This window comes from Oxyura jamaicensis, chromosome 17 (assembly GCF_011077185.1).
Source record: "Oxyura jamaicensis isolate SHBP4307 breed ruddy duck chromosome 17, BPBGC_Ojam_1.0, whole genome shotgun sequence".
NCBI classification, from domain to species: domain Eukaryota; kingdom Metazoa; phylum Chordata; class Aves; order Anseriformes; family Anatidae; genus Oxyura; species Oxyura jamaicensis.
The window spans coordinates 7,511,288-7,537,894 of NC_048909.1; the positions used below are offsets into that span (position 1 = coordinate 7,511,288).

Genomic DNA, 26,607 nt, shown 5'->3' on the forward strand with positions numbered 1-26,607 from the left:
CCTGTATTTTTCATAACAGAAAATTAGTAAACAAAAAGCAAGTTAAAAAGAGAAGAGGGAGAGCTTGAATAAGGATAATAATGCGATTCAACATTCAGAAAGCAGCTTACATTCCTCAATTACTCCAGCAAAGATACAGTATTATAACTTTTTCTCTGTTAAAGAGTACATTTATTTGTTGAATAAGAACATTAACAAGATTTGGCTGATCACATATAGAATTGCTTAATCTTCTGGATGGACTGTTTCCACCAATTTTCCCAATGCTGAACTGTCACCAGCTGAGATGAACTTTCTTTCTTGATCTGGGCAAAGTGCTGCTCAAGTTTACATATGTATTTCTGTTGAAATAACAAAGGACAAAACTAGTAGTAATAAGACATAATTTTACTTTGCCTAATTCCAAGTCCTATTCAACATCAGATGATTGCATGCAGGACACTTATTTTTTGCCTTATACAATAGAATTATATAAACAATTAATTATTCATTGCCTTCTTCTGTGTTCATTTAAATATTTCTGAAATTCCATTATCTACAATATTTAAATTCTTATAAAAATGCAAAATCTTCATCTTCCTTCCTAGGATTAGGTAGGGAGCCAGAGAGCTAGCTACCTTCTCTAGAGAAGAGAGGAAGAAGCGTGCATCTCAAAAAGAATGTACTCTGACTATTCCTAGGACTTTCTAAGTCATCATTATGAACTGAATTATTACAAAGCTGATAAAAAGGTACTTTACCTAAACAAAAACTTGTGAACTACCATAAGAAAGTACCTTATTACAGAATCTGCAGTACGCATTCAGGAAAACATCACTGTGGCATATTTTTACTATATGCACACAATCAGTACTCTACCTTCACTTCAGAAGTGTACTGTAACCCATAACCATATACATAAAACAATCATGCCTATGTGTAGTTCTAATGGCATTTGCCTGTTGACTGTGTATTTTATGTTCCCCTATTAAATATATACATTTTTAAAATGAATTCTGTTCACTAGAAATAAGATTAATTCCAGGACAGATGTGTAAACACCAGTCATTTATTCCAAAATAATTTATCCTCAGAATACTTCCCTAATTGCTGAACACTACTGTTTCACAAACTATGGCCAGTGCAAGTCAGACTCTCAGCTGTATTGAAATGACATTGTGTAGATATGGTGACAGTAACTACTTTCTGAATTGGGATGCTGCTGAAATGCATTAAATTTCTGACACTATCCATGCTTCTCTGCTAAAACAATTCCTCACTGTAATGTATCTGAACGAGAGGGCTCCCTGAAAAACCAACTGTCTGCTTTTTGGCATCACAAAGAAATGGACAACAGAGTAGATTTCTACACATGGTGAACATGGCTTTAATATCTGAAAGTGCTTTGTATATTAAAAACATACTTAGCTATAATTTTAACCTTAAAACAAACCCACAACAAGAGCTTCCCCCCACCCTGCACTCCACAACAGCCCTTTCCCACAGACCAACCTTATATACAGCATCTCTTGCTTCCACTACTGCTATGTGGCCCAGCGTAGTCTTTGCTGCTGTAACCGATGCAGTTTCTTTGCAAATAATATAGTCTGAATTGTCTGTAAGAGTGGTCGTAGGTATTCCTGGCCAAGTCCTTAAAACAAACAAACAAACAACAAAGCAAAATAAAAACCCATGAGAGAGAACATTAGAAGAGAGCAGACAATATTAGTTCATAGTTCATTAGTTCATATTTTAAATGTAAAATATTTTTTTTAAAACTCTTCACTATAAACTACCTTATTTAGTACAGCTTTTTATTTTAAAACCTCCAAAGCTCTGCACAGTAAATAGAATCCATGTCTCCTGAGTGAAAATACACAGTATATTCCACAAGTCTGAGAATGGTCAAGTGGTAAATAGTGGTAAGCAAAGTGACACAGCAATAAAATTTAAATTATATTGCTTTAAAATATAATACATAATTCACATTAATCTGGATCGATTTCTATTCTTTCTTTAAAATCATTACCCATCCAACCTGCCCCATTACTGGCTAAATGACCTCACTAATGAGGAGCATATTATTCAGCAGTTTTAACAAGTGGAGCCAAAGACCTACAAGGACAGTGTCTGATGTCAGTTCGGGGAAGAAAAATTGAATACAACAGTGTTCAGCATCTTCAAATATTACCTGCTCCCACGTTCAATTAACTGTTCAACTTTGCAGATTTCTAGAGGAAGTCCAGCTTCTTTACGACGGATCAACACAGATGTCTTTTCCCTCGGTGTTTCACTGTCTGAGAGATAATATAAGATACACTCAGCACCAACAAAACACTGGCAGTCATAATATTGTTTTGAAGTAATTATATGCAGATGCTCTTCGCTTTCAAGAAATAGCTTTGCATTTGCATTCATGCAAATTTTTCCATTGAGAGAACTATAGAATACAAATGTCTCCTCTTTCTAGGGAAAGTCTGTTACAATCTTTGAGAATGTAGTACTTTCAACAAGCAATTTCATCTTTACTTACTTGGCACTTGTATGTCATCAATCGTGATGCTTTCATCCAATTCCAGAAGCAGCTTTTCTGTGAAGGCAGCTAGTGCAGAAACAAAGTTCTGAGCACACTCAGTAGCACAGTCCTGTTGGGACATTGGATACCAGTGAGAGGAATTCCTTTGATAATTTGATCGCCTCTCCTTTTAGTTTAGCTCCAAAAGAACTACACAACTCTCCAACCCTGATGCTTTGCAACAGCTGCAGATCACAGACATAAGGCTCTAAATTGCACATAAAAGGATCTAAAAGCATTTTTCTGCAGTGCTCTCAACATTACTTGATTACCTAAGATAATGCATAAAAAGTTACAGAGTTCTGGGTATAGTTGCCCTGTAATTGTATATTTGGGTAGAACATTTAAATCTGATAGAAAGGGCAATCTGTAAATGCATCCTTCTGCCTGAGCAAAGGCCATTTTGGAATTCAGGTACTTCGAGCAGAAGTGCTTTCATCAGATATTATTCTGGAAAAGTTTGTGTGTGTTTCTGTGTTGTGTTTATGCAGAGCTGAGAGGAAGAGATTATTTAGGAATTAAAAATATATATATATAGAATTCACAGACAGTATAGAATTTTCAGTAAGTGGCTTGAGAGAAATAAAAGAGAAAAACTGACTTTCAATAACCCTAGATGATGGAGCAGGAAACGTGTGTGGAGCAGGAGTGTTTTGATTCTTGAGTCTCTCCTGTAAAGTTCTGCTTATTTGATTTCTTAATCTTATATGAAGAAATGCCAATTACTTGTGCTAATGAAATGCACACAGAAAAAAAACCTTCCAGGCATCTGTCTTCTGCAAGTAAAATAACTAACCAGAGGATGTCACTGTTACTCTAAATGTAGACTCAGATCCAACAACTCTACCAGTAAAAGAGAAGTCATCACTTTCTCGGTCTGTTCTATGAGTGATACAAAAGGTAGGTTAGATCCACAACAAATCGATGTGCTTGTACGTGCACATACGCATTTATGCATACGTTGAACTAATGCTGCTGACACATAAAGATACCGCGTGAACACTAAAATTGAAAACATTTTTCAGTTTACTTTTGATGCAGAGGAAAAAATGTATCCAAAATCCGTTCTTTCCAAATGCATCATCCATCAAGCTCATATTAAGCCATGGCATTATAGTTACCCTAAGCATCTCTGTGTTGAGATGAATAGCCTCAGCTTGGTCTTTTTGCCTTTTTAATTCCTCTTGGCACAAAGCTTCCAGCTGAAGTAAGTTGTCTGGATGCCCCAGTGAGGGACATAATTGATTCTTGTGCATCACCTTTAAGTAAACACATAAGAGTGCTTTTTATAATGAAAGTGCAATTGAGTCATAATGAAAACGTAGTAAAAACAAGCATTTTATGTCACAACATTCAGAAAGAAAGAAAATTTGGTCTATTCCTTGGCTGACTAGATAAACCTTGCAGTACAGTATGTACCAAATTGTCTATCCACTGAAAAACAGGGCCTGATCTCACCTTGTTTTTCATATTCAAGTCATCACAAGTAGCAATCCCTTTACCAAGAGGTGAATATGAATTTTTTATAACTTGATATCTGTATTTTTTTTCTGAATTTAACTTAATACTCAGAAGGACAAAATCTGAAAATACCAACTTGTAATGTTTTCTGCATGCTCTCCGTTATGATTCTGTTATCAGAGCTGATATTACTGAACAAAATAGACCTTTTTTAAAAAATACAATAATGATATTTCATTGTCTATATGCAATAGTACCTACAAATAAGAAAGGCATCAGTGCCTATACTGTATGAACTCTATAGCCATACCACAACGTTACCAGCTCTTAAAAAATTTAAGACCTAAGAGTAAAATCACAGAGTTGTAAACGATTATAGAGAGGAAGCCTAATGTTGGAAGCAGTGAGAGAAAGGACTGAGTTACTGGAAGTACAAAGTCTACAGCAGAACTGTAGACTAACTGCAAACACAGAAATAAAATGTGCGATGAGGTCAGCAGTGAGTGATTAAGCCAACAGTGAGAGTAATAAAATGAAATTTTATAATTCTGATGCGTTTAGCATTGTTTACACTGGAAGCATTCCAGTATGTCCAGGATACATACCTTCACGCTCTCCCAGTCTTCTAGCTGTTTATTGAAGAGGTGCCGAATGTTATCAGCAGAACTGCTGAGCTTCTGCTCGTGTTCTTTTAAAAGACTATCAACCGCCAACCAAGAGACATAAGGGAGTTCCTCTTCAAACAACTTCAACTGATCCTGAAATTCTTTTTGGAAAAGGTAGGAGTGTTTATGCAACACAGAGCAGTCGTTGTAAGAAAAGAAAACCCAGCCAAGTTGAATGTACACTGCCAGGATCAAACAAGGTGGAATTTTCTCTTTCTGTCCCTAACAGCCCTTTTTCTAGGTCGCATGATTACAGAAACACACTTGCCAGATGTTACCCTGTAGAGATCTTTCAGCTTAGTCCAGGGCTCTTTTGCCATACTCCTTGCAGTCAATAATATATTAAAGAGGTTATCGGCCCAATTTCCAGTATTTTACTGGAATTTAACAGGAGTTTTTCCACTGGGATACATAATTCTTGATTCATTGCAATTATCAGTGAAATTAAGTCTTAACTGAATTAATTTACCTTTAAGACAGGAGTTGTAGTAACCATCTGTCTGACTTTGGTATGACAATAGATTCTGTCTGAACATTTCCGCACAGTGTTCAAATGTCTCTGGAAGATCTTCAGGCATTGTCATTTGATGCTTCTCTTTTTGGTAGAACTCCTTTCAGGACGTAAAGGTAAAAAAGAAAAGGGGTTGATAACACATTCAAAGAAGTCACACCTAGACATATAACAGTAGCAGGGATATACAAGGCTGTCAACCACCTTCTTGAGATCAGTTGTTTTCCTTTCCCTGCACTGTATCAGGAGCTTTAGTTTTATTGCTTATCTGCTCTTTGAATGGGTAGGGTTTTTGAGACTGCAGTGCAGCTTAATTGCCAATTCTGAAGAGATATTATCAGTCCTCTTACTCCTGTACTGCTCTTCACTTGGGTATATGTATTCAAATATTAGTTATTAAGATGGTATTATAGTCTAGCAAGTCCTAATAAGTAATGTTCTGATTATAGATACTTTTAATAACGCTTCGGTATACTTATGGCTATTTGGAAAACCTGTTGAAAGGTGGGTATGTGTCACAGCTTCATGCTGCTTCAGTCTGATATTTTCTCTTGATACCATCAGAATGAATAATATTGGAATTGTCTCGCCTTTGCAGTTGTTATACAACTAGATATGGGTGTTTGTGCTTGTCCCTGTGTATTACACTGCCCCAGATTCTGGAATGCTTAGTTGGTATTTATAAAGAACCTGTAATTAAAAATAATCTGTGTCAAACACTATTTAAAAATTAAATACACTGGTGAAGAAAGTAATGTTTTTGGATGGCCATCCAAACATCATAATATAGCTGTAAGTTATTTAGCTGACAAAGTAGATCAACAACAGCAAAAGTGACTGAAGAACATTGTGTTTTTTCTTACCTCAGCAAGACAGAGCAAGTTGTTATTACCTGTCCAGAGAATATTCATAATAATCCCCTTAAAAGTACTGAAAACAAAAAAGTAATAATAAAAAAAAAGACAATCATCACATTGACATTATTTACTGTTTTTCAAATCTTTTGTTCAGGTGCATTTTAATACATTTTCTGGGGCATATGCAAACAAATACTCTGAATCACAGAATGATTTTGGTTGGAAGGAACCTTAAAGACCGTCTAGTTCCACCCCCTTCCCTGTCATGGGCAGAGATAGGTAGGGCTGGTTGGTTCCCTGCTCTTCCCAGCACAAGTGATGAATTTCTTTCAGTAGATATACTTGACTTACTCAGATTCAGGAGGCTTCTCTCCAAATATTTGGTATCTCTTATCATTGAGAACTGGTCTTGTGTGTTTCTGGATGCTAAGAAGGCAAAAAAATAATTTGAAACTTCCCAACTTCCCACAAGTCCTTTGCTTCTCTGTTCAATTTTTTGAGTTAGTCATATGATAGATAGGAAATAGAAGAAAAATCTGAGAAAACGTAACTCCAAAACTAGTATTACATGAAAATATTTTTTTGATGAAAGAAAAACATTATTCTCTCCTCAGTGGCTTTTCAAAAGCTTTCTGTTGTTTTCACTATTACACTGGCTCATTTCATCGATCTGTGGACTAAGCTGAAGATAAATTATTTAGACACTGGACCCCCAAATTAAGCCATATTCACTTAAAAGTCTATATTCTAACAAATTCACAATACAAACTGACAGCCAATGAAACAGGAGAAAAATGTTTTTCCATACAAAGTCTGAAATAAAACGCAAATAAGCATTAAGGATTTCTCAAAGAACAGGCAGCGTACAAAGTTTAGGCAAATTTCTGTACAGGAGTAATTTTAAGTGGAATTTCTTTTCACATCTTACCTTCCTCTTGGCATCTTCTTGCTAATAGATGACTTCCTGGGGACACGAGCTGCATGCTTGTAAGTAGCAGACTTCTGAGGACCTCCATCAGATACATTTAAGTGAGAATTCTTCGGTGTGGGAAGATTTGCTTTATATTTAATAAGGAAAGATGAAAAACGTGTAAATGACACCTGAAGACTTACTTATACGGTTATGCAATTTCTCATTTAAAATGCTTTCTCTCAACACTAAGAGGACAACTGTGGGAACAATCACTTCTTACAGACAAAACTGAAGTATCCTAGCAGCTGTGATAGGACTGTCCTGTGAGGCAGGAGCAATACGACTGTGGTATAAAATATGTGGTAGGTGGGATGGGACTTAAAACAAGATTAATTAAAGGAATAAAAAGGAAAATTAATGGACTACATCCATAGTCTTGGCTGTGAGGGCAACTTTGGAATGCAGAAGGGAAAGTATTTTTGGAAGTAGCTGGCAGAATCAAGCTCTGGGGAAGAGAGATGAGGAAACGGGAACATTAGGACAGGAGCAATTGGGGTTACCTCTGCACCCACCTTTGAGCCAATGATAATATATGACAGAAAGGACTCCTGATCCCCTACATATTTTTGTGACATCTGATTATTTTCACTATGCCTTTTTACTTTTGCTATAACAAATGTGGGTACTTTGTTACTTCATTAAAAAACAAACAAACAAACAAACAGCACCACTATCTCTCTCTGCAGCTTTCATTGGTTAAGATCCCAAAATCATCATCACATTGCAAAGTAAAAACAGCCAAGATGAAAGTAGGATGCACAATCCTCCCACAGCTAGCACGGAAGCCAGGGGCCTGGAACAAGCTGGACCTGCTCAGTAAAATGTTAGAAACTACAGTTTAGATGGATGTAATAAATTAGAAGAACTACTAGCATACCTGGTCCTAAAGAATGTGAGCGAACATTTCTGTCCTGATTTCGGTCTGAAGATTTTCTCCAGGAGGACTTAATTCTGAAACTAAACGAAGAGCTAAGTGGCTTTTGAATACCCTGCTACAAGTTCTTTCCTCCCACCAGGTGCTAAGTGCAGCTAAATTTCAGAGATAATAATTCAACTGCTAGGATTACATTTACAACCAACGGTGCAAATATAAGTGCCTTCATGAGGCAATTAATTGCTTAACTGGAATTTAGGAAAATATATTTAGACTGACAAATACTCACTCAAGTAAGTTTTGGATAACGTTTACTGCTAAATCATCAACTGCAGACTTTCCCATTCTGCTTGGATTTAACAAAGGAAACTTGACAGGATCCAGCCCCATCATCGTCAATATTTTCGCATCTCTGCGACACTCCGTTCGAATAGCAACAGCAATTGGACCTTGTAATGTAACTTCTGCTGCAGGAGGGGTAGAGAGCTCCTGAAATGGGCAGAAAATGAAACCCTATTGATTATAGCAGGCAAGTAGTATTAGCATTACATGTAGTTGCTGATTATGAAAGCAGATCCTGCAAACAGACACTATTTTGCTCAACAGGCAAAATAATTTTAGTAATAATATATATATATATATAAATAATTTTACTAATTTTAAAATTCAAAGCACAGATTCTGAAAAGCCTTTAAAACATATACACATTAAAAATCACTCAAAGTTAGATAAAATATAGAGAACTTAAATACTATCCTACATTATCATACGGCCTTCTTGTACCGACTAGCAGGCAATCAAGATACTGGCTCCTCTTTCTCAGTTCCTTCAACAGTACTTTGGTAAAGTTGTACAACTCTTCGGAAGTCAAAGCCTGAAAGATATGTTAATACAGGTGGTATTTACTAAATCTGGGATTTGAGATATGCTGACACAGTTGCATACAAGTTCATTTGAATCCGTTCTGTCACTAATTTGTTTATGCATACGTGGAAGCAATGAGAGCATACAAAAACTGAGGCTTTTGTTTTGCAAGCAGGAAAGTAAGTACAGGACCTCCCTGAGCAAAAATTCTATGGCAAAGTACTCTTCTCCTCCCAGCCCCCACAATGCGTCTAGACATAAGTCTGCCTCAAAAATATAGTTGCTTATTTGGAGTATCATATATGAAAACTGCCATATATAAAAATGCATGGTGAATCAAATTAATACCTTTTCACGCTGTTTAGAACTAACTTCTTTATCTGCAGTAGAGTGAGCACAAGTATCTATCTTCTGATGGAGTTTCTCCAGGTAGGATTTTAATGTCGCTGCCTGTAAATTGGAATTTGCTACCTAAAAACAGAAACATATATTGGTGAAGTACAATCCCATTCAGGGGAATTTCAGAGCCTCCACGTTGAAATCTCTAGACTTGTTAGTAAAAACATTCAGTCACTAGTACTCAGAGGAGAAGCTGAAAACAATAATTCACAAAAACAACACTTCATGTCCTTTACTGCACCACACAAAAACGCCAGTCTATTCAAATGTACACGCTCAATGTGCTGCAAGACCACAATGTGCTAGTGTAGCTGCAGCTGTCGTAAAGACATGGTTTAAAAGGAGGAGAACGACAGAAAATGGATTTGAATTAACACAAAAAGTTACTTAAGTCTGCTCTGAACTCAGCCAAAAATCTCTTAAGTGTAATAAAAGATGAACAATTAAAATTCATTTAAACAAAGCTGTGATGTTTCAGTTTGTACCTCTGATTTGATTTGCAGCCGTAGATTTGTCAGAAGCCGCTGGATCTTCTCCATAAAGACTCGATTCGTAAAGAGATAATGGAACTTCGTTTCAGCCTGGTTGACAAGTTCAGTAGCCTTTAAAAATGTCAGAAACAAGAGACAGGATAATTTGTTTTCACTTTTTTAAACTTAAGTAATAGAACATACCATTTCTGCTTATTTTTTCCATCATGTAATTGTCACAGATTTAACTAGAACAGTATTTATAGTTCCAGTCTGGGAGCAGGCTGATTATAAATCACATTAAATATGCCAATATAATCCATAGCTTGAAAGAGTGAAGCTCTGCACACACCTGCTCCAAGCAGCTCGATTCCATTTTCTCCATATCAGCCATGATTAACCTTTCAAATGAGTCAATATGCTCACTTTTTTTCTGAAGATGCTTGCTGAAAGACTCTACCTCCTCAGGAGAAAAATTACCTCCTTCACAAAATAATCTGAAAGCAACCAGCAAAGTCAAGTAAAGGAAGACTCATAGTCATTTTTTTAGAGTATTTTAGCTGAGCAGTACGTAGATATTGAAAGAAATGTGATGAAAGCAGTATAACCATTGTGGCTTAACAATTAAGTTTTGTTTGTTTGTTTGTTTAATACAAACATATAGCAAAACAGATGAGTAACAAAAACATTAATTTCACTATTCTGCCTATATAACAAATGCTAACACCCAGAAATAGATGACTATTTATAAACATTCCTCCAGTGAAATCTTTATACCTGCAAGCTTTGAGAAAATCCACATTTGAATCTCTTAATTTTCCTAAAGCTTCTTCCAAATAGTTCCGATAACTCCTCAGGGAAACCTGGATGACTTCCAGATGATTAAGGAGCTCTGAGTGCACACTGTTGCTGAAAGAAACTAACCTAACAGCAAATAATAAAAGACAGGGAAAATGCATTGAAAGAGGAGTGCACGTTATGGTTCAGAGGCTGCTGGTTACAAAGACATCAATCAAATCTGAGAACTCGGGAATGTTTTATTATTCTGAAAATAACTCACTGAACACTGATTGTTTTGATGAACATGCAGATGACAACAGCAATCTAAATAGATCAAATGTTTTCTACTTTAAGACCACCATCACCTTGAAAATATTTGGAAATTATCATACATTCATCAGCAATTTTAGTTTCTTCAGAGAGAAAGAAAAATTATTTTCATTTTTTAAAAGTTTCATGAGGCACTCTTCACTGCAGAGTAATAATCACACAGATAAGAGAGACTCAGTACACAAGCCAGGGACCAAGAACATCCCAGAGAGCAGTCAGGAGTGTTTAACTCTGGAAATTCACAGCCAGCAAGACCTGGGGCACGCTTACTTCTCAGTCACAGGAGCACCGAGGAAGACTGATTCCATGTCATGGATTCGAGAATTTAAGTTTTTGATGGTGTCATTTTGCTGACCACAAAGTTTGAGGAATTCAGCTCTCTCCTTGTTCAGAGCTTCCACCACACCTGCACAGTGGCACTCTAGACGCTTTTCATGAAGTAATAGTTCAGCTGATAAGGAAAGAAATTTTACAATATGATCATTATTCTCTGTTTACTATGGAGTACCACAACCACTATTATCAGAAGCAGCAGTAAAATAATATGTATCAGATCTCAGAGCAGCTTAAAAATACTAGTAAAACAGACCTGATTCTGTTTCTTTGATTTTTCTCCTGTCTTTGACTTATGTCCCTGGCAGCTCCTAATCAATTCATTTCAAGTCACAAATGCCTTTTGTTTGCCCTTAGCTCCTTTCTTTTTCCTTTACTTTTGGTCACTGCTGACTTCTCCTTTATCTTTCCATTTTCAGTCTTGTAACGAAACTAAAGCTAAAGGTCAAGCGTGGTTTGTTTGTTTTTAATGGAAATTGCTGTTCACGCTTTTTGGTGGAAAAAAAAAATCACTTTTGGTCTCCCTTCTGGAAAAATATTTGTGTAAACCAAGAGTGAGTCAATCAACCTCAAAAAAATGGCCAGGATTTTTCATAGTTAATATGCTAAAGACCAACAAACCTGCCTTAAATCAATTCTCCCCCCCCAGGTCCTCATACAAGACAGATTTCTCATTAGTGGCCAATCTGTGCCTGCTCAGCAATATTTCACACAGGTAATTCTTTCCTCTCCTGTATTCAGAAGCCCAACCTCAGTGTTTTATTTGTTTTCTGTGACACTTTTTTTTTTTTAGTATAGTGCAAACACTTGCTAAATGAAATGAACCAGCAGCCACCAGTACTGACAATGTAAACAATGTTCTACAGCTACAATCAATTCATTGGTCAAGGTATTGCTGAATATTCCCACACCATAGCACAAATCAGCATGAGCGATAGATAAGAAACGTATTTTTTAAAAAATATGAGTAACATTAGACTGAGAATTAGTACAGACTCAGTTGTTTCTTATTGTCACCTACTACAGAGACAACTAATGCTGAAACGGATTTTGGTCCACTTATGATCATCTCTGAATGAAGGCAGGTAGTGCTCAGAGGAAAAAAGGAGGTACCAGCTCTAACATTGTAGATATTTGTCTCTATATTCTCCTGTCTTGGCTGATGCAAGAGAAGATGCTGCTGAAGTTCTGAATTCAGCTCCTCCTCCTTGGCAGCTACAGTGGCACAGGAGTTGGATAAGGACTCTGCAAACCATTTCTCCAAGTGTTCAAAAAAGCAGCGGCGAATCCTATGATTAAAAAATACATATTACAGTGAAGAACAATGAGTAATAAACAAAAATGCATTAAATATATTAACTCTAAGAATTTAACTTCCAGCTACAGGAAGATATGGTTTCATTACTATTTGCACAATACTGGTACTACTCATCTTGTCAACAGATACTATAAATCATATTAGTACGACTGAGTCAGAAATCCTGTAATGTTTTTTGAAGGCTGAGATTAAAAAAAATACTGAAGAACTAGGATAAAAGAAAGGAAGAGATTTTGAGCTGGAAGCATACACCGAGTGCTAGATTTTTTAACTTCATGGCTCTGTAGGGAGTTGAGGCAAATTACCTGCCTTCCTGTACCATGTTTACTCACTAAATTTCTGTAAAACAGGAATGTTCTGTAAGAGGTAAATGCTTGTGCAGTACATTTAAGAGCAACATATGAAGAGCATTGTTTCTTTTATTTTTATTCAATTACAAAAGAAATGACATGAAAATATTTAGATAATTTTTGCACGTTTAATTTAACATTTCTTCCAAACAGCCAAAATTTGTTTACTACCTAAAGGGAAAGAAAGAACATACACAAGTTTTGTACTAACCGTTTCTTCAGCTCTACAAATATGGTTTCTTTGATAAGTACATGTTCCAGGTACACGGGAAGTGATTCTTTTTCCTCATACTTTGTAAAATAAATCTCTGGGATGTCCGTCTCTTCCGCCTCTTCAGCTCCAAGAACTGTGTAAATGTTTCCACTAGAAGTGGAAAAAGTCTCAGTAGCAATTTCAGAGATTTCCACCTCACTGCTGTTGAGCACATCCTAAGAAACAACTGGGAATCATCAACTGCTACCGCTAAAACCACTATTTTAAAATAAGTGCATAATCACAGTGTTCAAGTTTGTGTAAGATTTCTAAGGACGCTAGGATCAATGTTGTTTCCAAATTTCGACAAACTCATACAGAGAATATTTTTTCAAGTTTCAATAGGCAGAATCTTCGGTAGTTTAAAAGGTTTTTGTTACGGTGATAAGTTGCATTCACGTAACTAGAGACCTGAAGAACTAATACTTACTAGCTGCTAAAGGTGTGGTTTATTTGATTATTTATTTATTAAAAAAGGGTAGAACTGGTGTATAAGGAATGTTTGTGAACTGTTTTACAGACCTGTTAGTAGGATCTAAAATCCTGATGGTCCAGAAATAAATGAAAACAATAAAGATTAATGTGTGCCCTGTGTACAAACTAAACCTATTCTACTTTAAGATTTTTTTTCCCTCAGCAATAGACAACTTCCTGCTTGCCCTGATATTGTGCAAAACTTCCACCACTTTGAAATGTACTCGTTCTCTTGTTCCATTACCTGTGAAGGGCTTGCCCCCTGCTCTATATCATCAGTTTCATTGCTCTCTTGAAAAGTATTCTCCTTATCTTCTTGTTTCTCTGTTTCCTCAGTTTCCCACGCAAAGATCTCCTCATTCTCAGCTGTGTTTGTTTCTTCATTTTGTCGTTGAGAGCTATCCATCTTCTGATTTTCTTCATTTTCTTGCACAATACTCTCAGCTTGTTGCTCCACCAGACTTTCAGCTTCCAGAACCTCAACTAGTTATTTCCAGTTAAAGCAAAATTTTACTGGTCATAATCCAAAGAAACACAGATTAAAAACAAACAAACAAAAAAGAGTTATTTGTACCATCGAGGAATTACCTTGACCTTGAAATGTGGATTCTATTTTTCCTTCCAAGTTCTAAAAGCAACAAGAACAATAAAAAAAACAAAAATAAGGATTTACTTGCTTGTAAGGAACTCAGATTCCTTCTCAAAACATATCTGTTTCATTGATATAAAAGCAGTTTGGTCCTATGGCCAAAGTAATGTTTCGGTTTATGTAATACAAATTTTAAAGATGATGTAAAATTTCCCCAAAGTGAAAAATTAATACACCTGGAAGATTTTAAACCAAACAAAGTTCGTCTTCTTTTTACCTGTTTGAAGACTTCTTTTACATTAAAATATTTGCTGATAGATACGCTGTAAGAAATCAATTCCTGCAAAATAGCTTCTGGGTAGGAGGTTACTTTATCCACCAGAACTTTGTTGAATGTCTCATACCTGTGAAATTCAAAGTCATTGTTTAATAGACTCAAGCATGTATAGAAATAAAATGAAATATGTCTATGTCTTTAAATCCAAATCTAACTTTTTAATTGATATGATCAATCCTTCAGGCTAGGATCAACTTTTCTACCGTATTTGTTCAGCCTGAACACAATCACAACCTGGCTTGTTAGTAGGGATTAGTTCATTATAAATACATAAATGAGAAAAAGTTAAGAAATATTTACAATAAAGTCTTTCAGAACTTTCATTTTGGATGGGAAACCATTCAAGAAACATAACATAAAGATTACCAAAAGACTTAGGCTGAGAGTTATTAGTAACTTCTATTCCTTACTTTTTGAAAGAGATCAAATCTGCGAGCCCAAAGCACAGCTGATGGTTTGGGTCAACTTTATGACCCCCACGGTTCAAAAATCTGAATTACTACCTCTACCTTCTGAATGAATAATGATCGTATTGACATGAATGACATGGTATGCTACATAACAATACTGGTCCAGCATATTTTAAAAACAGTATCAGTATTTGTTGGGTTTTCCTTACTCCTGCTTCTAAAGCATAGCTATTGTTTGCCTTAACCTTGTTCAATATGGAAATTATTTTATTTTACATCCTTAGAAGAAGTAAGAAGCAGTGTTTTCCTTCACACTAGAGCATGAATATGACCTAAATACAACCAAATTTCAAATGCACTTTACTTGCTAAGTTTGCACTACAAAATTCTTACCTAGCTCTAATATCATCCAAAGAAGAAAGGGCATTTTCCAAACATTTCTTCAGCTTTTTTTCAGAGCCCGCTGTTCTCATTTTATCCAGAATTATATCCAGATTATTTTCCGTCATCTAAGACCACATAAAAAGAACCCAATAAAAATTATTTAGTGATTATTAAAAGCTTCATAACTATTTAGGATTCAAACAATTAATTTCACGCAATAATCTAAAAATGTACTGGACAGAATTAAACTAATGTACCAGCATAAATGTTAATGATTATGTTTTTATACCAGGTATTTTGAATTCCAAAGGCTTCTCTGCATTAAGTCCTTTCCTTAAATCATACTACATTCTTATTTTATGTTTATACCTGTATTAATTTATTCTGTTTCTGTCTGCATTCATCTAGTTTCTTCTGAAGTTCACCTTCCTGCTTGGACAGTCTGAATTGATGGACATCCCAGAGACTACTGGCCTGTTGAAAATAGCTGTACAGGTCTCTACAGTTCTGCTCATTCTGTTTAGCCAGCTCCTCAAAGTCTCTCTAAAAAAAAAAAAAAAAAAAGAAAGAAAAAAGAAAAAGACCACAGACTTAAGTGAACTGGTTACTATTAAACTGTTTGCGGGAAGTTGCACTTACGAACTCTTCTTCTTGAATCACGTCAAACTTGTTTTATATATGGGATAGATATTCAATCACAGTACAGACCTCTGTCTAGTATGACATCAATAGCCTAAGATGCACATAGCGTTTCAGGCAGTAGCACATGAAGAACAGAATATTCGCAAAGAGCAATAAAAACAGATGTAATAAACATACATCCATATTCTTCAGTTCCTCTTCAAACTGACTTTGTAGTTTCTCCGTCCACTGAAGTAAGTCAGAATTCACAGTTTCTTCAGCCTCCGTTTGTGTGCAAACATTCAGATTCAACAGTTTATTCTGAAGGAAAAGAAAGTTAAGCTGTTGACATGCATATAATCAAGCATAAAATATTGCATGGCTTTTAGAGAGTATGGCTAAACCTAGTGTTTCTTCTTTTCTTGTGAATAGATTGCTCCAGAAATAGATAGCATAGAATAACATTACTTTAAGCTGAACCTATACCATTCATGTGTAAGCTGGGGAGTTGCTATATCCATCTTATGTTAGCAGGTTGATGGTCCCCTATTATACTTCATTAACAGTAAAGCAGCTTTAGAAAACAAATATGTACTAAAATCAATTGTACTTCAGATAGCTTCACTAACCAGGTTTCTCAAAGTGTTCACAGAGAAAGATTCAACCCTCAGATATCATATTCTGGTAGTAAGCAGTACAATTTTATTGGACAAAGAGTAATTGAGCTGAGAGGTGAGATTTCTTCCCAAGAAAAGACAGATTCAGGGAAAGGGTGAGGGTTCTGACCCTGAGTTCTCTACTTAAATGAGGGACAGCACTTCTTTCATTACTGGCTGTTACTGCTTTTACACATTTGCAGTACAAATACCACAAGGTACTGTGAAACAAAACGGACAATAGGTTTTCTAGAGGGTAGAACTAATTTAACTTATCTCAACATTTGCTGGATCCTCAAGCCCACAATATTGCAACAACGCATTGTATACTATTACCAAGAATCCTTCCAAGAATTCACAAAGCTACGACACTGACCTTGTATAACTGCACTTCTGCCAAACATTTTTGCTGGACTGCCTCATACTGGGTACGAATTTGCAACATACACTGCCTATTGTGGGCATCTGAAGGATGTGGAAAAAAAAACAGTGTAAAAATGTCATTATTTCTCAGTGCAGTGTGAAATGAAAATATGAAAGAGGACCCGTGCTGAGCCTCAGCACAGCCAGTGTGCCCCAGTAGTGTCTTCAGACTGGTATGATATTATCAGTCAGTAAAATGAGACATAAATCTTGTTATCATTAGGCTTAAAAGCAGTGAGTTATTTATAGCCACTACTAACATCTTTGCTGCTATACAGCCTACAAACATTAAGAAGGCAGAAGGCAGGCACACTACAAGGCACAGAGAAAGGAATAATCTTATATACTTCGCCTTTTATTCTGCAAGACATAAGAAAAAGTATTTTTCCATGACTGAGTACTAATCTGGACTGAAACTTTTTTTTTCCTCAGATTAATTCTAACCAAGTCAACTCCTACCATTCTTCACTAAGCAAAAATGCTTGTGATGGTAAAAGGGAGGCAATGCAACAGACATCTTACTGGGGTCTTACTGTTAGCTCAAAGCAACTTGGATACACAGGAAAACAGGGAATAAAGAATATGCCAAAAATACTTTCAAACCACCAGTCTGACTCATTCCTGTTAGCAAAAAAAGAAAGAACTGCTTGAATTCCAGACTGCTTTTCTGACTTGTGATTTCCCAACTTACCCATACTTTTGTTTAAATTTACCAAAGATTTGTACCATTCATTAACTTCATCTTGTGTGCACGCTGGAGGCAACAAATCACTGTTGAAATAGGAAACAAGAATCAGATATCTTCAAATATAATCCAGTCAGTTAAAACTATGAATCAGAGTAACCAGACTACTCTGCTTTCTCTCATTTGCAGCCGTATCAGCAATGAAAATAAGATGGCTTCTGTTTTTCAAGACCAGTGTTTACTGACAAGGAACTAGATGTGTCTAGTCGCTAGGCACATCATAATAGAAAAACTGTTTGAAAATTGTAATATCGTAAAGCAATATTATAATATTTTTGTCAGAATAGATAGAATTGAAAAGTAGCAGTATGAGCTTTCTTTCAGTGTTCATAATTATCCAAGTTAAACTCTCATTGAGAATGCTATACCAACGCCATCAATTTTTACATATCCACCCATCCTCCTTTGCCACTTCCAAGTTTCAAGAGTCAATAAGGTTTACTTGTGTTTCTGCATTTCAAGCCCTTGATATCCCTCTATTATTGTAACAGGTGCATTGGAAACCAAGCATACTTTTTTTCCACCCATTAAAAAGAGCTTTACAGAAGAAGTTTAGGCCCTGCCTCACTGTTGTGTTGTACAATTGTGCACTGAAATGGAACAAAGTTCATTCTGTAGTGGAGCTCCCTTATTAACTCTACCAAGAACTCTACTTTTCTGTTACTGTACTCTCTTCTGTCGTACACAAGGTGCTGCAGAATTTCCAGTCTCTTTTCATTAAGTAAAATCTGTCCATTTATCATAATTTCCATTTCTGTTTTCACAGCTGGGGGATTCTGTATTTCTTCATTTACCATAAATTCTCTGTAGGGTGGAAAAACACAGGTAAGTAAATAGCTGTTTGGATTTTTTTTTTTAAAAAAAAAAGCTAAATTATTTTTATTTTTAATAAGAGAAAAATAGTAAAATACTTTTTATAGAAAACACAAATGAACACTAGCCATTTTGTGCTGTTCATACTAAAAAATATAATCTGTTGTAAAATTTCATACCTGAAACTCTGAACTATGTAGTTCTTTTGTGTAAGCTTCCAGTTCTTGACTCTGTCTTGCCATTTCAATCGAAGTGATAATTCCCTTTTCATCTCTGATTTCATTAGATTAAAGAACAGCTTGGAAATTGCTCTCTGGTTAGCCAACAGTGCTCTGTTAATCAGCTGCGTATTAAAAAATAAAAATAAAAAAGTAGCATGTGACAGGAAAAAAACTGCCAGCTCTATGTCAAACTAAGGAAAAAAATACAGATGACAAAGAATACCCTGCAAAATAGAAAACACTCTCCTATAAGGCAGTAATTGATTAGTAAAAATGATGAATTTCAGTTTGAAAATGAAGAAACAAAAAAGGACTCTCAGGTAAATTTCAGATTACTGTCTTCTTACAGGTAAAACTGACTCAATATAAAAAGACTTACCATGGCCTCATTGTTCATGAACCTGTAAATATCAGCTGATAAGAAGAAGGAAATTTCCTCCAGCATCACAGTGTACTTCCTTAGTACATCTGTTATCTGCATAATAAAAGAATAAAGAACACACACACACACACTTTGTAATTGCTTACCTTCGGGAACTGACATTTCAATTTCACCAGTCAATTTTTTTTCCTGGAAATAATTTCAATTGGCTGATACTTTTTAAAAGTGATTATTGTTACTGAAACCTAGCTTACCCAAACTAAAATTAACTAAGGCGCATGTGCACATTCTCACCTTCAGAACAGAATCCCAGCAAAATAACGTTAAGCCTGATGACAATTCAACCTAAATAACCCTGCAGAAGCACAAAAGCAACTCAGGCATTCCTTGCATCTTTACTGCAGGTATTTATGGAAAATAACACTTTGTAACTGGAAAATAATTATATTTTCCTGAATATTGAGAGAATGACATATTGTTAAAAAGGCAGTAATCGCCTATACATCAGAACCTGGAGGGCATCCTTGACTCCTGTGAAAATAAGCTACTCTTTGCTTTGTGTCCAGTATTATAAATAAATAATAATCTTATGCTTAGTTAACAGCTATTAAAACTACACCTCACTTTGTCAGTTCGACTCCATTCAACCTTTTTTAGGGTTTCATCCAATTCCCTTACGCACTTCTTTCTGGCCAAGGATTCCTGCTGAATGATAGTCCACAGCTCTTCCAAACCCTGCAAGAAGGATTTACTCTCAATCGCACTGAAAAACTCAATGTGAAAAAATGCTTTCTTACCTTAAAACTACAGCAAGACATAGGAAGGTATGTTACACTGACAAGTAGACAGCAGACAACAGGTACAAATAATTGAAGATGAGATAATGGCAAGAGCTGCCTTACTTCAATTGGGAAGCCTTCCACAGTAGCGTCAAGCTCAATCTTTGTAAACAGAATTTCAATTTTTCTATCAGATTCCATCAGTTTTGTCAAAAACAATTTTCCAGGCTCCAAAATCATGGGTTCTATTTCCTAAAAAAGGAAGGAAGTCAGTCCCATCTTTTGAACATTACACCTGAACCTTAGTATAGTATTCTAGACAGCCTAGATGGCAAAATCTTGCCTTACCCTTGCAATGCAAGCAAGCTCATGATACATTAAGGTTACTGCTTCATCATGACGGCCTTGCCTGCGTTCTGACAGGAGTTCCAAGATATTGCTCCGGGTTTCCTCTGGAACTGCCAAGAAAGAAATTATGAGGATGAAGTTGAAAACTGTTGCTGCATAAAAAGCTCAATACATACACAACAAATCACTAAATCAACACTTTGACCTCTACGGTTGGTGCAGCAATTACCACATGTGAAAGCTCTTCATAGGAAGGGAAACCTATGCAAATCTAGGTTAAAAATAATATAGCATATTCCTAAGTTTCCTTTGACTTTATTGATTTGTGGGTTTCAGAAGGATAAAAGCATGGAACCTATGAACCAAGTTCTGGCATGATGCAAAAAAAAGTGCAATTTCCAAGAAATAAATCTGCTTGTATCATAAATACAATTTACCTTCTAAACAATAATAGTGATTGATTGACAATTTCACTATTTTTTTTTCTTCTGTGAGTAGCCTCTTTGTCTTCAAAATTACATACAAATCATTGAAAAGATGTCAGGTCATTCCTGAGCTTGATTTTTTACCTTATTCAGCTCAAATCACTATACATATAGTGGCTCCTAAAAATGCAAATTAAAATATCTGACATTAAGGAAAATAAACTTTACCAACAAAATCAGGTAGGGCTCTGACTTCCTCAGCTGCAATTACATCTTTGCTTTTCCAAGCCTTTTGAAATGTCGTAGCTTCCCTGAAACAGAGAATAAAACTTGGATTCGTACAAAGTCAGAGTACAGATTTGCAATTCGTCTAATATTCTATTCAATTGTCTTAATGTAACATTCCTAAATGTTCCATTCCAAGCTCCATTCAAACTTCAAAGAACACAGTGCAAAGAATTAACGTTGCTGTCTCTCCAATGATTTGGACCAAGAAATCATCAGTCCTGGGTTCATCACATTAGATCTCATACGTTGGCATAGAAGCAATAAATGGTAGATTTAATTCACGTAAACTACAAAGACATATGTTATCTCTAAAAGGTATAATATATATGAACTGTTATGTAAGAAACAGCAAGAAATGTAGAAACAGACTTTATCTGCCCACTGATCTTCCCATCAGTTAGGGCACTGTGCTTCTTGACAGAAGTGGGAATAAAGGTGTCATCATTCAGCAGAAGAGTTAGGGTGCAAAGGATGGAGGCACTGATTTACTTTTCTTTGCTTATAAATGCAGATCAGAGCAGAGCATTATTAAATGCCAGTAGCAATTCCACTAATACAAGACTCAGGCCAACTAAATTTAGGAAAACTATTCAAACATACAGGAAAAGAATCTACTTAACAGTAAGAAGATCATTACATAATCATTACAGTGCAATCACGTAAGCTATTAACATAGCTTAAAAATATAGTTCAGTAATATGTAATTGGCTGTATCAGATAAACAGTATAATAATATATATAGGTTTATATCCAGATTGATTTGAACAAAAAACTCTATAAAATAGCTTTTAAAAAGAAAAGCCATATAATATGTAGGCCATTACAAATATTAGCATGCTAATCTGTATTTTAACAGGCAGCAACTCAGAAAATTCATTTTACAACTGGCAGAAAGGAGACAAGCTACTACGAGCAGTTAGTGCTGTGACCAAGAATTAGGAAGCATCTAGTTCCCAGGGCGAACCTCAAAACTTCTGACAGTCGTGAACACACGATCAGGTATTTCTGCTTCTGTTCCATACCTGCATGGCAGTGGCTTTTCTGTGAAGTCTTGGTAGGGCACTCCTTCAGCCCCCTTCTGCTGGTTACACGGTAATGACCCTGCCTCAGTAGAAGTTTCTGAATCCCTAACCAGAGAGACACTTTTGCTCTTTATAGAACACCTAGACTTCTTCCTTGCTTCATCCAAAGAGCGTACTAATTGAACCTTCAAAAAACCATGATCAGAACGGTTAGAATTCTTTCCAAAGCTACTGAACAGAGAATAATAAGAAAATAATTGATAAAAACAGTGGGGTAAAGGTGGCAGAAGAGAATGTTAAAATAATAAACGCTATTTAGCACATGCAAAAAAAATTTCCATTCAATACTATTTTCAAAATGAGGAAAAAAAAACAACCTGTCCCTCTCCGGGGAAGATTGGAGCAAACTGAATTGTGTGGCTGGGGAATGGTTAAAACGAAAGCCAGTCACAGACTCAGAAAAACCCATCTTGCTTACTAGGCCTTGTCTTTTAATGTTGCTATGACTATGATTCTGCCTTTAGTTAATGTCCTGATATCCAGTGAAGACACACACTCAGATGCACCAGGACGTGCTGAATATAACAACTATTTTCTGCTAAAGCAAACAAAACCAGCAAGGCTGACATTCACCTCTGGTTCCCCACCAACACTTTACAAGCCAACAAATTGAGCAACACAACTAACTCAGCTTTTGCCAGTTTCTTCCTTTGGCTGTTCTTTACCTCATCTTCAAAGATCTGCGTGTAGACTTCACCGTGGGGAACGAGGCGCACGGCCCCCACCGGCTGCATGGGGTTGGTACTCGGATTTATGCAGAACAACCCTCTCAGCAGCAGATCCTCCTGCCTGTCCCGCTGTCCCAGCCCTTGCTCATGGAGCAGCCCGGCTCCTTGCTCCTTCCCTGGCCGCTCCGTGCACTGGCAGTAGGAGGGAAGGAGCGTCAGGCCCCGTTGTCATGGCAGTGCAGCAACATGGCCGCCAGCCCAGTCAGGAGGAGGCCGCAGCCCCTCACAGGGCACCTCTCCTGAAAAGGAAGAGAGGCTGACAGGTTTCTTCAGGAAAATAATGAAATCAAACCCATTCTGAAAGTGTCTCTGCAGGACAGGACAACTAATTAACAGACACACACGAGTTTGTTTGTTTGTTTTTATTTGACTTGGGTAGCCATGGCACTGACTGGCACGCAGGCTGGTTCCTCAGACACCGCCTCCTCCAGCCCCCAGCTCTGGTTCAGGCACCCACAGCCCAACCAGCATCCGGCAGACACACCAAAACCATTCTATAAAAGTTCGTTATGAAAACCCCACAAGCAGCCCTTCGCCACAACTCCCATGGCCAGGCTGCAAGCGCTAGCTGCCTCTTGCCCACTACAGGCCAGCTTTTTTCAAGTCCTCTGGCAGAACACGGCCTTTCTTCCGAGCCTTCGCTTTTTTGTGCTCTATCTTCTCTTTCTTCTTCTTCTGAATGTTCTTGCGGCGCTTTTCCTGCTGCTGTTGCATCCTTTCTACCACTTTTTCTGTCCGCTTCTGCCACTGCTTTTGGCGTTGTGCTTTACGCTTCTCCTTACGCTTCAGAGCTTCCTTCAGACGCTCCTCGTCGTCACGAATCTTGACACCTTCCGCCTTATAGAGAAGGTTTGTCCATCTCATCTTCTTCTCTAGCTCCTGAGCTTTCTTCTGGTCCTTATCCTTGAGCTCCTCCAACTTATTCTTCCTAGCCTCCAGCCTGGTCAGCAGCTGCTTGTAGTTTTTGCCTGTCAGGGGAGTGATTTTACCTTTCACTCCTTTCCTCTTCTCTTTCTTCTTCTGGATCTTGTTCAAATCACTCTCTTCATGGACTTCAACCCTGTTGAAGACAATCTCAGCTGTACTCTCCTCCTTTTTGCTCTGTGGCTCTACAGGTACATCCTCAGTTTCCTTCTTCTCCATTTTTGCCTTCATCTTCAACTCCTTTCTTCGGCGCTTCTTTCTCTCCTTCTCATACTTTCTTCGCCGCCTCTTCTCCAGAACCGAAGGGGGTAATTCTTTGGCATCATCCTAAGAAGAAGGATGGACATGAATCAGGAGCCTTACAGGAATAATACAAAGCTAAAAGTGGGATGTATTTTAAACCTCTCACTAGAAAAGCAGTACTTAAGAAGCTGTGGGCTCAGCTTTTAGAGATAATAAACACAGTAAATGCATTTCAAAAACCTTTACTCCGTCTGAGCATCCTATAGCTATGTTCCTTGCAGACTTAGTGCCTTTTCTTCCTCAAATATCACCAGAGGCACGCGCTGCTCCAAGCTAAGTGCTACCTTTTCATGTGTTTTTCAGGACCCCAGAACATAAGCAGGACTCCCAGCAACGCTTACAGGCACTTCCTTAAGGAAGGGAATTATCTCAAACCCTAAACCTCATCCCCATGTGCCATGGTAGCCCAGGGAGAATTCACACTGCACACACGCACGTAAGGGTACATATTAGAGTTCTCATACTCGTCCTGAAACTTCTTTAATCTTCTCATGTAGTCTCTGACGCAAGAGATTTATTGCAGAAAAAGAAGTGGAATCGAGTTCACTTTTGCCACCTGAAAGTAAGAGACAGAAAATAAAAATACTTGAAGTACAGCACAAGCTAAACAAAACTATTTTCTATGGCTATGGGAAAAAGCTATGAGAACTCTTTAGAATTTCCTTTCTTCCATTCACAGAGTCTAATGAGAACAAGAGTGTCCACCTTATTGGTTTATTTAGAATTGCCCTTTTTCTATCCACATCATCACTCAGTGCTGCCAGCCCAGAGTAGCTTGGCATGCCCTGTAGGTCCCAAACAAGAAGGGATAAAAATACCAAGTTAATGAAAACAAAGATGCTGAATGCATCTCTCCATTCAGCTGTTTCAGATTCATAATGGAAAGCAGGCATAGGATGATGGAGACTGTATCCATGCGATAATACCCAGAAGCTACTAAATATATAAAAACCCTGCAATTCCTAGGAAGTGCTCATAATTCTAGAGAGCCACCCAGCGGCCACACTACAAGTTTACGCACACAGAAAAAGCTAAAACGCTTTCAATGCAGCTGCATTTCTTAAATGCTTTCCAAGCTATACACATATGAAGCAAGTGAAATGCAGCCACCTCAGCTCAGGTATCTTTAAGCTGACTACAGACTGCTCTGCTATTCTTACCTGTATCTGAACTCTCATTTTTGTTCTGTGTAACACCTGGTGGAGCTGGTTTCTTGGCTTGAGGGGCTGCTTTCTGTCCTGGAGCAAGTTTATTGGCGTTAGAGGCTCCCTGTTTAGCTGAAGGAGCATTTGTCTTCTCTGCTTGCTTCTTGGACTTCCTTCTCTTTTTTTTGGGTGGTCTGCTACCATTCTCTGCCTGGCCTGGCTTAGATACTAGAAGGCAAAGGAAAAAAAGAAAGAAAAGACTGATGGTTGGACCAGGTGATCTTGAAGGTCTTTTCCAACCTTAATGATTATATGATTAAGGAAGACTGCAGTTTCAGCCATGCTGTAAAACATGGTAGCGGCCTATTTCAGTCACGAAAAATGATGCATTTTAGGATTTATTTACACAGAACCATCCACGTTGACCACTTTAGGAGTAACCCCGTTTTCCCACATCGCAGCACCACGTGTAAGGATGAACGGAGACCAACGACGCCGAGAGCAGCGCATTCCAGTAAATCGGTTCTGCTTAAAAACCAGCCCCAAGCCAGCTCCCCCGGCCCGCGCAGCGCCTGACAGCCGAGCCCTGCTCCCCACAACCCGCCCCGAGGCGCCGCCACGTCCCTCCCTCACCCAGCTTCCTCTTCCGCGGCTCGGGGCTGTGCCGCACGCCGACCTTCCTGGCCAGGCCCTGCAGGTAGCAGTCCTGGGCGGCCAGGCTGGCCATGCCGCCGCCGGCCCGCAGCTCCCGCAGCGTGCCCCTTCCTCCGCCGCCCCGCCGGAAGTGACGCCACCACGCACAGCAGGAAGTGCCGGCAGCAAGGCGCGGTTGCCACGGCAACGGCGGACTTCCGGGTTGTGGCTGCCCTCAGGGCCTACTCCCACCCCCTCCCACCTCAGACCCCCTTAAGCCCAGGGCTGGCGGCTCCCTCACGGAGCTGGGGGCGGCTGGGACACAGGGGGCACCGCTGGAGCCCTTCTAGGTCCAAGTTTTGGCACGCATAAAGCAGAGCGCCCGCAGAAAGCTGCTCCTCCATTAGCTCACAGAATTTGGGATGCTTCTGGCAGGGACGGGGCTGCAGCTGGAGGGTGGAGGGGTTTGCTTCAGAACGCTAGTCCTAACGAATGCTTAACGCTGTCATGTTGTCACAGAAGGTGGTGGCTGAAAACACACACTTTTAAAAAAAAAGTATACAAAAGAGTTATTTTATTAAACCACCTGGTTACAAAAAATAAATGGAATGGAAGAGAACAGAAAGTAAACCAAAACTCGCAACCAAAGAATCACGACGGTACAGCGGGATGCTGGGGAAGCTCTGCTACCCTGTGCTGAATGCATCAGCTCCGCAGCCATCACAGCAGTTTTGCAGTGCAACTCATCCCCCTTCGACTGCGCAGTCAGAGCCACCTCACAACAACCACAGGGCAGAAGGAGCTGCCCAGCAGCTGCAGACAGCACCAAAACTGTTTCTTTGGAAGGAAACTGTAACTGAGTCACCCTCTCCACTCCATACGCCTCAGCTGGCTCAAGATTTAAT

At 38.0% G+C, this 26,607-nt stretch overlaps 2 protein-coding genes and 1 long non-coding RNA gene across 5 annotated transcripts; 1 reads left to right on the forward strand and 2 right to left on the reverse strand.

The window, feature by feature from the left end:
• Window positions 1–148: 148 nt before the first annotated feature.
• On the reverse strand, window positions 149–22,723 carry CCDC180 (coiled-coil domain containing 180). Of its 3 annotated transcripts, none has more exons than XM_035341699.1 (37): window positions 22,635–22,723; window positions 21,910–22,094; window positions 20,828–20,910; window positions 20,175–20,284; window positions 19,950–20,078; window positions 19,672–19,782; window positions 19,045–19,140; window positions 18,624–18,787; window positions 18,316–18,435; window positions 17,578–17,657; window positions 16,840–16,928; window positions 16,006–16,128; window positions 15,556–15,729; window positions 15,196–15,311; window positions 14,333–14,459; window positions 14,055–14,094; window positions 13,726–13,949; window positions 12,951–13,168; window positions 12,185–12,360; window positions 11,009–11,189; window positions 10,406–10,552; window positions 9,981–10,125; window positions 9,644–9,760; window positions 9,132–9,230; window positions 8,656–8,769; window positions 8,185–8,384; window positions 7,899–7,978; window positions 6,977–7,106; window positions 6,400–6,474; window positions 6,055–6,121; window positions 5,150–5,291; window positions 4,621–4,781; window positions 3,676–3,813; window positions 2,513–2,624; window positions 2,171–2,276; window positions 1,492–1,630; window positions 149–341 (listed from the first exon to the last, which is right to left on the reverse strand). In XM_035341699.1, exons 1-37 carry the CDS (start codon window positions 22,701–22,703, stop codon window positions 210–212), a joined length of 4,719 nt encoding a protein of 1,572 aa, XP_035197590.1. In that variant the 5' UTR covers window positions 22,704–22,723; the 3' UTR covers window positions 149–209. The 3 variants fall into 3 exon arrangements, with proteins under 3 accessions (XP_035197590.1, XP_035197589.1, XP_035197591.1); XM_035341698.1 differs by having other exon boundaries at window positions 18,301–18,435; XM_035341700.1 differs by lacking the exons at window positions 20,175–20,284; window positions 20,828–20,910; window positions 21,910–22,094; window positions 22,635–22,723 and having other exon boundaries at window positions 18,301–18,435; window positions 19,730–19,782; window positions 19,950–19,992.
• LOC118175444 lies at window positions 4,312–15,797 on the forward strand. The gene is made up of 3 exons (XR_004754975.1): window positions 4,312–4,794; window positions 5,641–5,695; window positions 15,595–15,797. It is a non-coding gene; the product is annotated as an uncharacterized LOC118175444 (long non-coding RNA).
• A 333-nt stretch (window positions 22,724–23,056) lies between the features above and the next one.
• Window positions 23,057–25,866, reverse strand: SURF6 (surfeit 6). Its single transcript, XM_035341884.1, has 4 exons — window positions 25,703–25,866; window positions 25,085–25,297; window positions 24,389–24,480; window positions 23,057–23,948 (listed from the first exon to the last, which is right to left on the reverse strand). The coding sequence occupies exons 1-4, from the start codon at window positions 25,794–25,796 to the stop codon at window positions 23,280–23,282; spliced, it is 1,068 nt and encodes a 355-aa protein (XP_035197775.1). The 5' UTR covers window positions 25,797–25,866; the 3' UTR covers window positions 23,057–23,279.
• Between the last annotated feature and the right edge of the window lie 741 nt (window positions 25,867–26,607).

Coding starts and splice junctions, on each gene's coding strand:
- CCDC180 (XM_035341698.1), bottom strand. CDS start 22,703: ATGCAGCCGGTGGGGGCCGTGCGCCTCGTTCCCCACGGTGAAGTCTAC. Junction 17,658..18,300: donor CTTGTGTACGACAGAAGAGA/GTACAGTAACAG, acceptor CTATTTCAACAG/TGATTTGTTGCCTCCAGCGT. Junction 9,231..9,643: donor GGCTGCAAATCAAATCAGAG/GTACAAACTGAA, acceptor TTCTGTTTTTAG/GTAGCAAATTCCAATTTACA.
- SURF6 (XM_035341884.1), bottom strand. CDS start 25,796: ATGGCCAGCCTGGCCGCCCAGGACTGCTACCTGCAGGGCCTGGCCAGG. Junction 25,298..25,702: donor GCCGCGGAAGAGGAAGCTGG/GTGAGGGAGGGA, acceptor TTTGCCTTCTAG/TATCTAAGCCAGGCCAGGCA. Junction 23,949..24,388: donor TTAAAGAAGTTTCAGGACGA/GTATGAGAACTC, acceptor CCTTCTTCTTAG/GATGATGCCAAAGAATTACC.